The following is a 14,242-nucleotide window of genomic DNA, read 5'->3' on the forward strand; positions in this document are numbered from 1 at the left end:
AATGTGTGGTCTCACCAAGGACCTGTACAACTGCAGTAAGACCTCCCTGCTCCTATTTTCCCCCTTCTAATTAAACCCTTAGTCCTCCTCTGCTGAATCCTAAATTTCTCCCAGTCCTCAGGTTTGCTGCTTTTTCTGGTCAACTTATATGCCTCTTCCTTCGATTTAACACTTTCCCTTGTTAGCCACAGTTGAGCCACCTTCCTTTTGTATTCTTATGCCACACAGAGATGTACAATTGTTGTAGTTCATCAAGGTGATATTTAAATGTCTGCCATTACCTATCCACCGTCAACTCTTTAAGTATCATTCTCCAGTCTATCCTAGCCAATTCACTTCTCGTACCGTCGAAGTTTCCTTTCTTTAAGTTCAGGAACCTAGTCTCTGAATTAACTGTGTCACTCTCCATCTTAATGAAGAATTCTACCATATTATGGTAACTCTTCCCCAAGGGGCTCCACACGACTAGATTGCTAATTAATCCTCTCACGTTACACAAGACCCAGTCTAGGATGGCCTGCTCTCTAATTGGTTCCTCGACATATTGATCTCGAAAACCATCCCTTATACACTCCAGGAAATCCTTCTCCACCGTATTGCTACCAGTTTGGTTAGCCCAATCAATGTGCAGATTAAAGTCACCCATGATAACTGCTGTACCCTTATTGCATGCGTCCCTATTTTATCAAAGGCCTTCTGAAAATCCAAATATATTACATCCATTGGTTCGCCCTTATCTATCAGTTACATTTTCAAAAAACTCCAGTTCAGTGTCAAATATGACACCTAGGTTGCGAACAGTCTTGTTCAGCCTCAGATAGATGCGAGAGAGAGGGATGGAATCAGTGGCTGAGGAACGCAGTTTGTGGTGGGGACCAAAGACAATGGCTTCGGACTTCCCAATATTGAATTGTGGAACATTTCTGCTAATCTAGTACTGGATGTCGGACAAGCAGCCTGATAATTTAGAGACCATGGAGGGGTCGAGAGAAGTGGTGGAGAGGTAGAGCTGGGTGTCATCAGTGTACATGTGGAAACTAATTCTGTGTTTTCAGATGATATCACCAAGGGGCAGCATATAGATGAGAAATAGGAGGGGACCAGAGGTAATGATGTGGGAGTGGGAAGAGAAGCCATTTCAGGAGACTCTCTGGCTATGATTAGCTAGATAGGAATGGAATCAGATGAGTGCAGTCCCACCCAGTTGGACGATGGTGGAGAGGCGTTGGAGGAGGATGGAGTGGTCAACTGTGTCAAAGGCTGCAGACAGGTCGAGAAGGATGAGGAGAGGTAGATTATCTTTGTCACAGTCACAAAGGATGACATTTGTGACTTTGATGAGAGCCATTTTGGTACTGTGGGAGGGGCGGAAACCAGATTGAAAGGATTCAAACAAAAAAGGACAAAGAAGGAGGTTGTGCTGAGGGAGTATGAGCAGCTAGGGGCTAAATTAAAAAGCAGAACCACAAAGGTAATAATCTCTGGATTACTACCTGAGCCATAAGAAAATTTGCATAGGGTAAATAAGATCAGAGCGATGAATGTGTTGCTCAATGATTGGTGTGGGAGAAATGGGTTTCGATTCACAGGGCACGGGTACTAGTACTGGGTTACGAGGGAGCTGTTCCGTTGGGACAGGTTTCACTTGAACCATGCTGACATCAGTGCCCTGGTGAATTGAATAACTAGGGCTGAAGATAGGGCTTAAACTAAATATTGGGGGAAAGAGCTCAGGTGAGCGGAAATTTAAAATGTCAAAGAGAAAGGAGAACGTAATTGTGCAGTGTAGCGATAGTGGTAATGATAATTAGAGTGTAACAGGAAGGGACAGAGTGTATAAACATAAGAGTGCATCAGAAAGTGGGGTCAGAGTAGATTAAAATGGTAAAAAGATAAAATTAAAAACTCTTTATCTGAATGCACACAGCTTTCATAACAAGATAGATGAGTTGACAGCACAAATTGAAATAAATGGGTATGATCTGATAGCCATTACAGAGACGTGGCTTGAAGGTGACCAAGGATGGGAACTGAATATTGGAAGGATAGGAAGAAAGGAAAAGGAGATGGGGTAGCTCTGTTAATAAAGGATGAGATCAGTGCAATAGTGAGAAACGATATTGGCTCAGAAGATCAGGATGTAGAATCAGTTTGGGTGGAAATAAGAAATAATAAGGGAAATAAGTCACTGGTGGGAGTAGTCTATAGGCCTCCTAACAGTAGCTACACTGTAGGACAGAGTATAAATCAGGAAATAATGGAGTACTGCATGGTTGATTTTAATCTTCATATAGATTGGATAAATCAAATTGGCAAAGGTAGCCTCGAGGAAGAGTTCATAGAGTGTATTCGGGATGGTTTCTTGGAACAATACATTGTGGAACCAACCAGGGAGCAGGCTATTTTAGATCTGGTAATGTGTAATGCGATAGGATTAATTAATGATCTCATAGTAAAGGATCGTCTAGGGAAGAGTGATCATAGCGTGTTAGAATTTCAAATTCAGTTTGAGGGTGAGAAACTTGGGTCTCAAACTCGTGTCCTGAAGTTAACTAAAGGCAATTACAAAGATATGAAGACAGATTTGGCTAAAGTGGACTGGGAAAATAGATTAAAGGGTAAGACGGTAGATAAGCAGTGGCAGATATTTAAGGAGCTATTTCGTAACACTCAGCAAATTCCAGGGAGAAAGAAAGACTCTAAGAGAAGGTTGAACCATCCGTGGCTAACTAAGGAAACAAAGGATGGTATCAAATTGAAAACAAAGGCATACAATGTTGCGAAGGTAGGCCAGAGGATTAGGAACTTTTTAGAAAGTAGCAAACGATGACTGAGAAGCTGATAAAGAGAGAGAGGATAGATTATGAGAGTAAAGTAGCAAGAAATATAAAAACAGATAGTAAGAACTTCTACAAGTATATAAAATGGAAGAGAGTAGCTAAAGTAAACATTGGTCCTTTAGAGGATGAGACTGGGAAACAGGGAAATGGCAGACATTGAACAAATATTTTATATCGGTCTTCATGGTAGAAGACATTAAAAGCATCCCAATAATAGATAATCAAGGGGTTATAGGGAGGGAGAAACATTAAAACAATCACTATCACTGGAGAAAAAAATACTAGGAAAACTAATGAGACTAAAGGTGGGCAAGTACCCTGGACCTGATGGCCTGCATTCTAAGGTTTTAAAAGAAGTGGCTGCAGAGATAGTGGATGCATTGGTTGTAATCTATCAAAATTCCCTGGATTCTGGAGAGGTCCTAGCAGATTGGAAAACCACAAATGTAATGCTCCTATTTACGAAAGGAGAGAGACAGAAAGCAGTAAACTATAGATCAGATAGACTAACATCTGTCATTGGGAAAATGCAGGAGTCCATTATTAAGGAAGTAGTAACAGGACATTTAGAAAATCATAACACAGTCAAGCAGAGTCAGCATGGTTTTATGAAAGGGAAATCATGTTTGACAAATTTGCCAGAGTTCTTTGAGGATGTAACGAGCAGAGTGGATAAAGGGGAATCAGTAGATGTAGTATATTTGGATTTCCAGAAGGCATTCGATAAGGTGCCACATAATGCCACATTACTGCACAAGATAAGAGCTTAAGGGGTTGGGGTAATATATTAGCATGGATAGAGGATTGGCTTACTAACAGAAAACAGAGAGTCGGGATAAATGCATCATTTTCAGGTTGGAAAACTGTAACTAGTGGGGTGCCACAGGGATCAGTGCTGGGGCCTCAACTATTTACAATCTATATACATGAGTTGGATGAAGGAATTGAGCGTAATGTAGCCAAATTTGATGATGATACAAAGATAGGTGGGAAAGCAAGTTATGAGGAGGACACAAAGAATCTGCAAAGGGATAGAGATAAGCTAAGTGAGTGGGAAAATATTTGACAGATGGAGTATATTGTGGGATAATGTGAGTTTATCCACTTTGGTAGAAAAAAATATTATTTAAATGGAGATTACAAAATACTGCAGTACAGAGGGATCTGAGGGTCCTTGTACATTAAACACAAAGGGCCGTAATAGCCCACTGCCTGAAATGAATCGCACCTACCACTCTTGAAGTGTCCTGGCTGCCCCAATGCATGGGGCGCCGCTCCCGCGGGGCAATTTTTGAAAGGGGCAATTCCTGGAAGGGGTCGCCGCCGGTTGGTAAGGGGTCGGTGCTTGCACGCTGCGGCAGGAAAACGGGCGGAGCAGTCCCCTACACCGCTGCAAAATGGAAGACGGGCAATTTCAAAAATGGCGGCCCCTCCGCAGAGACTCCACACCGACCCATGGCTGCCGCTTTTAGTGGCCACAGGCCTTATAGAAAGGGGCAATTTCAGCCCCAAAAAGGTTAGCATGCAGGTACAGCAAGTAATTAGGAAAGCAAATAGATTGTTGGCCTTTATTGTAAGGAGGATGGGGTTTAAAAGTAGGAAACTTCTGCTACAACTGTTGGTGAGACCACACCTGGTGTACTGCATATATCCCTTCTTATTTAGGAGGGATATATGCAGGAGGCAGTTCAGAGAAGATTCATTGGTTGATTCCTGAGATGAAGGGGTTGTCCTATTAAGAAAGGTTGAGCAGGTTGGGTCTATACTCATTGGAGTTTAGAAGAATGAGAGGTGATCTTATTGAAATGTATAAGATTTTGAGGAGGCTTGACAGGGTAGATGCAGAGAGGATGTTTCCCCTTGTGAGGGAATCTAGAACTAGGGGGCATAGTTTCAGAATAAAGAGTCGCCCATTTAAGATGGAGATGAAGAGGTATTTCTTCTCTCAGAGGCTCGTGAATCTGTGTAATTCTCTATCCCAGAGAGCTGTGGAGGCTGGTTCATTGAATACATTTAAGGTGGACATAGACAGATTTTTGAATGATAATGGGATCAAGGGTTATGGGGAACGGGCAGGAAAGTGGAGTTGAGGCCAAGATCAGATCAGCCATGATCTTATTGAATGGTAGCGCAGGCTCGAGGGGCCAAATGGCCTACTCCTGCTCCTATTTCTTATGTTTTTATGTCCATTTATCTGCTCTATCCTGCTATTTCTATACTCACTCACGTGTGGCTCCAGGAGTAATCCAAAGATGGCTACTTTTGAGATCCTGCTTTTTAAATCTCTTTCCTAGCTACCTAACATCTGCCTGCAGGACCTCATCCCTATTTCTACCTATGTCATTGGTACCAATATGGACCATGACTTCTGGCTGTTCACCCTCCCCCAGACATGGAAAAGTTTTATGCTGCCACTGGGTGTTTAAGCAGGAAAGTGCTCCATTCCCCACTCTGATGAACATTTAAAAAACTGCTTTCAAAGTTAAATTTGCATTTTCTATGATTATGTTTGTACTCAGAGTAGTGTTTTTTTTTTACTCTATATATAGTTTGCTTGAAGGGAACTTCAGAGTGGAAGGGCATACTGGGCATTATTGTATAAAGTCTGTGTTTAAAATCACCACAAGGAAATTCTACTCACAAATTCAGTTTTTTCCACTCCCCCATCTCAATTTAAAACAGCAAATAACTGAAACCTTTACCTAATATCACCTGGTTGTGTAATTGCTGTTCACAGTTACAACTATAGATCACAAGTTGCACTTTCTACCCAGAATGTAGGTTGTTAGAAGTAAAAATTAAGATGTAATTTAATTGTTTATTGAAAATGCTAGAGGACCATAAACAACTTAAAAAGGGGTCATTGTGTCCTTTAATGGAAACGTCCCAGTCGGCATTATGCGTTCTATGATCCTTTTGTTTTGTCGTAGGTTCCAGCTCCCTTGTAATTCCCCACATAGCCTGTGTTTACTGATATGTCTTCCCTGCCACTCATCCCTTTGCCTTTGCCGCTCTCATCAAAGCGTTCCTTGTGGGATCCCGTGTACTTAGAGGTGTCTGTTAATCTCTCAACACCACCTCCTTTAGTTGCAACCTAAAAGGAGAAATGACATGCTTTATTAGACTTGAAGATATAGATAAGGATAGATATCTGTCTGCTTACAAAAAAGTCAGTCATTTTTATAATAAATTTGTGTTGCACTCACATAAGATGCTATGGATTCAACAACTTTTTGACTAAAAAACACAAAGAAAATAAATGCTTGCATTAACCATATGTGCCAGAAAGGCAAGGAGCACAGGATGGCGAGCTAATACACATTTGAGGAAAGGTTAGAAGGGATATTTAAGGGGTCAGTACCAGGCCCTATCTATGCTCGTAGTCCACATAGGGATAAACAACATGTAAAGAAATAATATAGGGGCCTTAAGAGGATTGACTCAAAACTTATGGTATATTTTCAGTGTTTGAGAATAAAATTAATGATATAAATAATTGGCTGGAAACCTGGTGTCAAAGCAACAATAGTACCTTCATAAATAACTGGGAATGCAACCAGAATAAAAAGCACTGATACAGCAGGGATGGGTTTGACTTTAGTCGTATAGGAACAAAGAGAGCGGTGAGGAACATTAAGATAGTACTGGAAAATCATTTCAACTAGATAGGTCATGATAGGTCTGAGAGATAACCAGATTCAAGGCAGGAGGGATCATGGAGAAAAAAATAACCTGCAGGTGGGTTCCATCACTGTAGCCCTAAGAAATACACAGTACAGAAGCTCAGGAATAAGCTAGCACTGAGGGGCATGAAAGAAGGCAAATCTACACTGCGGTGCTTCTATATGAATGAGAGAAGCTTTTGAAATACGATGACAGAATTGGATGCTGTTGTGCTGGTAGGGTACTTACTACAAGTGGTGGGAATATCAGAAATATAGCTAAACCCAGACGATTGATCTTTATTAAGAAAGTGACAACCCAAGATGACTGTGGTAAACCTACGACATGTACCTTCAAAAGGAATCTGATAAAATCCCACACAAAAGATTATTAATTAAGCTCAAAGCTGTGAAAATTCGTGGCAAAACTTGGATATGAATAAGAAATTGGCTGAATGGTAGAAAACAATGGGTACTGGTTCGAGGGTAATGTCAGGGTTGGGGAGGGTGTGGTGGGGAATACTGAGTATGATGCCCCATGAATCAATGTCGGGGTCATTACTGTTTCAAATTTATAATTTACATCAATGACTTGGATTCTGAAATTCAATGCAAATTGGTTACAGTTTCAGGTGATAGGAGTTGGAGGAGCCTTGTAATTGAAAAACGTAACCCAAAATGAGCTAAAGAAGATATGTGAATGGGCCAAGCAATGGAAGATGAGGTTTAAGAATTGCACATAGTAATCAAAAATGAGTGATATGCATACCACATGAATGGTGCGCTGAAATAGCTAAGGATGAAGTTGAAAGAGACCTAGGAGTCTTAGTAGACTCAATACTTAATATGTCTTGGTGGGCTCAATATTAAAAGAGCAGCAATCAAAAAAGCTAATCGAATGTTGAACTGCATAGCTAAAACAGGAGAATACAAGTCAGAGGAAGTTGCTCTGGTCAGACCGCACCTTGAGTACTGCATCATGTTCTGATTGACAAGGAATAGGGAGACATTCAAATGCTGGAAGCAGTGCCAAGAAGAGCCATGAGGCTGCTCACTAGTATCAGGGTCTGAATTATGAGGGGAGACTGGGGAGACCGGGGAGACCGGGGAGACCTGTTTTTTTTAAATCTGGAAAGGAATATTCTAGGCAGTGATCTTATAAAGGTAGGAAATATAGTGAATGGCATGTGTAAGAGGGTAAAAAGTACACTTGAGTAAGAAGCATAAGGGAATTAGGAGGTTCTGAGGAATCGGGAGTTCCTCTGTCTGTCAGTATGGATTGTAATATTGACCGATTATGTAAAACTCACTTATGTATGTAAAGCACGCTTATACACTCGCTTATATTGGGTTAAGAAGAGGGAGGCAGCAATGCCTGATGATTAATGAACCATCTTAAGTAGCCAACGCTTCATTGACCCTTAGCACAGAAAATAGAAGATGAAAACATACACTCAGAATTGAATAACAAGTGCAGCGAAGAATCAACATCCTAGAAAGATACCATACCCTGGGAAGCAAGGTCAATCAACACATCATGAGAAACTGAGGCAAAGTTGAACACATTCCAGAAGGGTGACACCATGGGAGATGGACAGGTGGGGGGAACCACTCTGAGCCAGTCTGAGCAGTAGGCCAATTGGTGGTTTTGTGGGAAAACTGTACAATTGTAATTGTAAAACCTCTGATCGAGGAAGTGTTCATCGGAACATTTCCCAAGCATGTTCGAATAATAAACCGGTTAACCAAGGTTTTTTCTGCGTGATTCCATGTTCGCTTTACAATACGGGCAGGTGTCAATTCCTCAGATCAGGGAGTCCACCTTGAGGAAGGGAAGTCTTCTTTTTACAACAGCATGGAAAAGGTTAATCTGGAATAATGCGTTAAATTAAACAGTAGGAGTAGGAACATTATGGGCCGCCCCGACCTGTGTGAGAACATCACCTCAGGTCGGGGCTATAAATAGAGCTGGAACGCCGGGCCCTGGTATATCGTGGGCGAAGATGCGGCGAATGAGTGTACGGGGCTCAGAAGAGCTGAAGGCCCAGGGGCAGCACGGGCTAGTTCACAGCAGAGCAGGTCTCCATCGTCCTGGTTTAACCCTTGCAATGGAGGACCCGATGTTCCAAGACCTAGCTCTGTCAAGCCCGTGTGGTGGCTGTTGTGCAACGGTCACCACATGTTAAAAAAATCCACGCACAGGCATCTTCCACCCCTTCAATTGGAGTTCAGGATTGGAACATCGGGTCCTCCATTGAAACATCTGTGAACTCTTGTGGAAGCAAGTCATCCTCATTCGAGGGACCGCCTATGATGATGATGAGGAGTAGGACAAGGAGACATGTGTTCAAATTAGCTATAGGAAACTTTAGGGCCTAGAAATTAGGTGCATTTGCGCCTCCTGTTAGCGCAGGCTCTAACAGGACGCAAATGCGTTAGCGATCGGGCGCAGTGCTGACAACGATTCCCGCCATATTGGACAGGAGTGGATGAACTGGTAATGTGTAGTGTGATTGTTAAACCTTTGTTAATAAACCAGCTAGTTCTTAATAGCAATGTGTTATTATGACTTCTTAAACAAAGAACCCATGAAGTAAATACATTACAGTAGGAGCTACAGCATTGTGCCTCTGCGCCTGTAGATCGTGACGTCATTGATGTCATGTATTCAACTGTCATTGTAATCCATGTATAAACTGACATAAGTCGGACACCGTAAGAACACTGACCACTAGGTAGTGAACTTGTGAGAGGCACTCCTAACTTGGACTTTCAGGGATAAAAGGGGAAGCTCCACCCATCTTCTCCACTTCAGTGCTGGCAAATAAAGGCTACTAGTCACAGATTGACCTTCTCTCTAGTATGGGCCTCGTGTGCATTTTTACTGTATAGTAAGGACATATTATTGGCGACGAGGATGGAATCCCAATATCAATGGAGCTAGACACGGGGGCCAGCCAGTCTCTGATGAGTATCAAACAGTTGTGGGCTTCCAAGGCTTGGAGGCCAAAATTATTGCCGATTGACGCACAGCTACGGACATATAGGGCCCAAGTTTCCACACGATAAAAAACGGGCGCCCCTCCGAGCTGGGCACCCGTTTTTCACGCCTAAAACGGCGCCTAAAAAAAAAATAGCGATTCTGGAGCGTTTTGCAGCTCCTTGTCTGCCTGGCGTGGTGCCCAGGGGGGCGGAGCCTACACTCGCGCTGATTTTGTAAGTGGGAGGGGGCGGGTACTATTTAAATTAGTTTTTTTCCTGCCGGCAACGCTACGCGTGCGCATTGGAGCGTTCGTGCATGCTCAGTGTGAAAAAAACATTGGCACTTGCCCATTTTTGTAGTTCTTTGTAGCTGTTTAATTTTTGAACATTTTTTTAATAAAAGCACATTGCCATCAGCACATCAGCACTTGCAGCCTTCTCACTGTCTCCTCCCCCCACCCCCGCGGGTAGAACGGGCACCTCCCCCCCACCCCCCGCGGGAAGAACGGGCGCCTCCTCCTCCCTCCTCCCCCCCCCCCCCCACCGCAGGAAGAACGGGCGCCTCAGGCTGACTGCAGCATTCTCTGTGCCTGAAGCACTTTCACACAGGTAGGAGGATGGTTTATTTAATCTTTTCTTTGCTTATAAATGTTTATTCAGGTTGGATTTATTTGTATAATATTTGTAGAAGTATAAATAAGGATTTATTGCTGAATTTAATGAGTTCCCTTCCGCCCCCCCCCCTCCCCCCCACCTCGTTCTGGACGCCTAATTTGTAACCTGCGCCTGATTTTTTAATGTGTAGAACAGGTTTTTTCAGTTCTACAAAAATCTTCACTTGCTCCATTCTAACTTAGTTTGGAGTACGTTTTCACTGTGGAAACTTTGAAATCAGGCGTCAGTGGCCGGACACACCCCCTTTTGAAGAAAAAATTCTGTTCCAAAGTAGAACTGTTCTACCTGACTAGAACTGCAGAAAAAAAAATGTGGAGAATTGCGATTTCTAAGATAGTCCGTTCTCCACCAGTTGCTCCTAAAAATCAGGCGCAAATCATGTGGAAACTTGGGCCCATACAAAGGAGATCATTCCGGTGCTAGGCAGTGCCATGGTAGTCATGACCCACAAAGATTCAGAGAACAGGTTGCCACTCTGGATTGTCCCGGGGGACCGTCCCGCTCTACTGGGGAGGAGTTGGCTTGCTGTCATGAACTGGAAATGGGACGATGTCAATGCAATTTCTTCTGTGGAGCGAATGTCACGCTCTCAGGTCCTGGACAAATTTGACTCATTATTTCAACCCGGCATCGGCACTTTCATGGGGACCAAGGTAGTGATTCACATAAACCCGGACACCAGGCCTGTACACTACAAGGCCAGAGCGGTGCCGTACGTGATGCAGGAAAAGATAGAAGGCGAATTGGACCGCCTGCTGAGGGAAGGCATCATCTCACCAGTCGAATTCAGTGACTGGGTGAGCCCGATTGTGCCGGTGCTCAAGGCGAATGGGTCGGTCAGGATATGTGGTGATTACAAGGCCACCATCAATTGGGTGTCACTCCAAGACCAGTTCCCACTACCGAGAGCGGATGCTATCCCGGTGGCAAACTTTCTTCAAAATTGGACCTGACCTCACCTTACATGACCCAGGAGCTGGCGAGTGAGTCGAAGAAGCTGACCACCATCACGACACACAAGGGGTTGTTTGAGTACAACAGATGTCCGTTCGGGATTCGTTTGGCCGCCGCGATCTTTCAACCAAACATGGAAAGTCTCAAGTCGATTCCAAGGACGGTGGTTTTTCAAGACGACATCCTCATCACGTTGCGATACTGAAGAACACCTCCCCAACCTGGAAGAGGTGCTACGCAGACTGGACTGGGTAGGTCTGCGACTGAAAAAGGCAAAGTGCGCCTTCCTAGCTTTAGAGGTAGAATTCCTGGGGATGAGGGTAGCAGCAGACGGGATCAGACCTACTGCGTCCAAAACGGAAGCGATCCAGAGAGAACCCAGACCCGTAACACGATGGAGCTGCGTTTGTTCCTGGGGCTCCTGAACTATTTTGGAAACTTTCTTCCCAATTTGAGCACGCTGTTAGAGCCGCTACACGTGCTCCTATGCAAAGGTCGCGAATGGGTCTGGGGGGACAGCCAGGAAAGGACTTTTGATGGAGCATAACAAATTGCGTGCTCTAACAATCTGTTAACGCTATATGACCCATGTAAGAAACTTGTTTTAACGCGCGATGCGTCGTCCTATTGGGTCGGGTGTGTGTTGCAGCATGTGAATGCCAAGGGTCAGTTACAGCCGGTAGCTTATGCCTCCAGAAGTCTGTTCCAGGCAGAAAGGGCTACGGGATAGTAGAAAAGGAAGCGCTTGCATGTGTATATGCAGTAAAAAAAATGCACCAGTACCTGTTTGGCAGGAAATTTGAGCGGGAAAGTGGGATTTAAACCACGTAAGCATGGCCACTAGCAGCACAGACAAGAGGTACTGTGTTGGTGATGATTGGGACGATTTTATTGAGAGACTACAGCAAAGTTTCGTTACGAAGGAATGGCTGGGACAGGATTCAGCCGGCAAACGTAGGGCTCATCTCCTGACGGTTTGTGGATCCAGGACGTACTCCCTGATGAAGGACCTTCTAGCGCCAGAGAAGCAGGCGGACAAGACTTTTAAAGAGCTCAGTAAGTTGATCGGGGAACACTTTAAACCGGCAAGCAGCATGCACATGGCGAGACACCGGTTTTACACGCACCGGCGGCGAGAAGGGCAAAGCGTTCCAGACTTCGTGGCAGACCTCCGGCAACTGGCAAGCCTATGTAAGTTCCCAGATGCATGCAGTGCGGAGATGCTGCAAGACTTTTTTTTATTGAGGGCATCGGGCATGCTGGGGTTTTCAGGAAACTGATTGAGACCAAAGACTTGACCCTGGAAACAGCGGCTTTGATGGCCCAGACATTTATTTCAGGGGAGGAAGAGACCAGAATGATGTTTGACAAAAATCTTAGTTTAAATGCAGCAAATGGACAGGGAATCAACATTGTTGACGCGGCACACAGTTCTCTAGGCAGACAGGGACAATCGGACGTGCCCGAGCATGTAGTCGAACCTAAAGGGGGAATTCAACAGAGACAATGGCTAGCTGAACGGCAAATCATGCCATCGCAAGGGACAATGCGGCTAGTAATGGGGCCATCAACACCTGTCAATGGTGCATTTAAGGACAGTTTCAGAGACAGTCAGAGATGATCAACTGGTAATGGACCTTTTGTTTCCAACAATGGCTCATGTTGGAGGTGTGGAGGCAAACACAGCCAGAACTTGCAGGTATCAGCAATATACCTGCAGAAATTGCAATGTCAGCGGTCACTTGGCGCGCATGTGCAGGAAGCCTGCAGCCAGGTTGATGTACGAGGAGGACGGGCCTGATGTAAGCCCTACGAGGCCAAATGGACATGGGGGGAAATCGCTGGAAGCTGAAGTTCCGCGAGTTCATATGGAGCACATATACAGTTCATACACCAGGACGTCACCGATAATGATGAAAGTGCTCCTCAATGGCATCCCAGTATCAATGGAGCTAGACACACGGGCCAGCCAGTCCCTGATGAGTATCAAACAGTTCGACAAGTTGTGGGTGTCCAAGGCCAGGAGGCCAAAATTATTGCCAATTAACGCACAGCTGCGAGGGCGCGATGTACTGATGTCAATGACCCTGTCTTTGTCCTCAACTATGCTGCAGGGACCAAATGGCTCACAGGCACTGTGAGTGCCAAAGAGGGGAATAGGATTCTGGTAGTTAAACTTACCAATGGACAAATCTGCCGCAAACACGTGGATCAAACAAAAAGGAGGTTCAGCAACCCCATAGAAGAAGCAGAGAAAGAACACGATGTAGAGTTTACTCCACCACAGGTGACCGAACACCGGAACCAAGTGGAGGAGAGCCCAGTCACTGTGGGCAGTCCGGACAGGCCTGAGGCACCGCAAACAGCAGACACTCAGGCCAGCGCCCAACAACCGGAGCCCCAACTCAGGCGCTCTACAAGGGAGCATAAACCACCAGAGAGACTTAACCTGTGATCCCAATAAGACTTTGGGGGGGGGGGGGGGGGGGGAGGTGATGTCATGTAGTCAACTGTCATTGTAATCCATGTATAAACTGACCTAAGTTGTACACCGTGAGAACACTGACCACTAGGTGGTGAACTTGTGGGAGACACTCCTAACCTGGACTTTCAAGTATAAAAGGGGAAGCTCCACCCATCTTCTCCACTTCAGTGCTGGGAAATAAAGGTTACTGGTCACAGAGTGACCTTCTCTCTAGTATGGGCCTCATGTGCATTTGTACTGTATAGTAAGGACATATAAATCAGCATTCGCGTCACCTCGTTAGCGCTTTGGCCCAGAAATTGACTTTCATCCCCTGCAGCAGTGCTAGACAAAAACATCACTGGCCGCTACCAGGGCGATGATTAAAGGCGAGGTGGCTGAGATAAGTTTTTTAAAAATCTTACCTTTGTTTTCGCTGTTTTACTCCGTTTTCTTCACTGGGTCCTGCCCACGATTGCAGAGCTCGGCACTCTGCTTGTGCCGGGCTGACCACGCGTGTCCCCCGCTCCCTTGGTGGTTCAGGTAAGTGATTCGTTAATTCAGAGCCTGCAGCGATGGCCCTTCCCTCTTTGCCCTTGTATGTGGCAGCGCTGCACGGCCCAGTGTGCTGAAGTGTGCGCCCCGCCCCGTTAGTGCTCCAAGAA

At 44.8% G+C, this 14,242-nt stretch overlaps 1 protein-coding gene across 1 annotated transcript in view; it reads right to left on the minus strand.

The window, feature by feature from the left end:
* Positions 1-5,745: 5,745 nt before the first annotated feature.
* The window catches only part of LOC139278260 (tubulin polymerization-promoting protein family member 3-like), a 47,016-nt gene continuing 38,519 nt past the window's right edge, over positions 5,746-14,242 (minus strand). The window contains exon 4 of the mRNA XM_070896906.1: positions 5,746-5,934. Coding sequence (XP_070753007.1) covers positions 5,746-5,934 — 189 coding nt within the window. The remainder of the gene's footprint in view (positions 5,935-14,242) is intronic.

Source organism: Pristiophorus japonicus, chromosome 13, assembly GCF_044704955.1.
Source record: "Pristiophorus japonicus isolate sPriJap1 chromosome 13, sPriJap1.hap1, whole genome shotgun sequence".
Taxonomy (NCBI): domain Eukaryota; kingdom Metazoa; phylum Chordata; class Chondrichthyes; family Pristiophoridae; genus Pristiophorus; species Pristiophorus japonicus.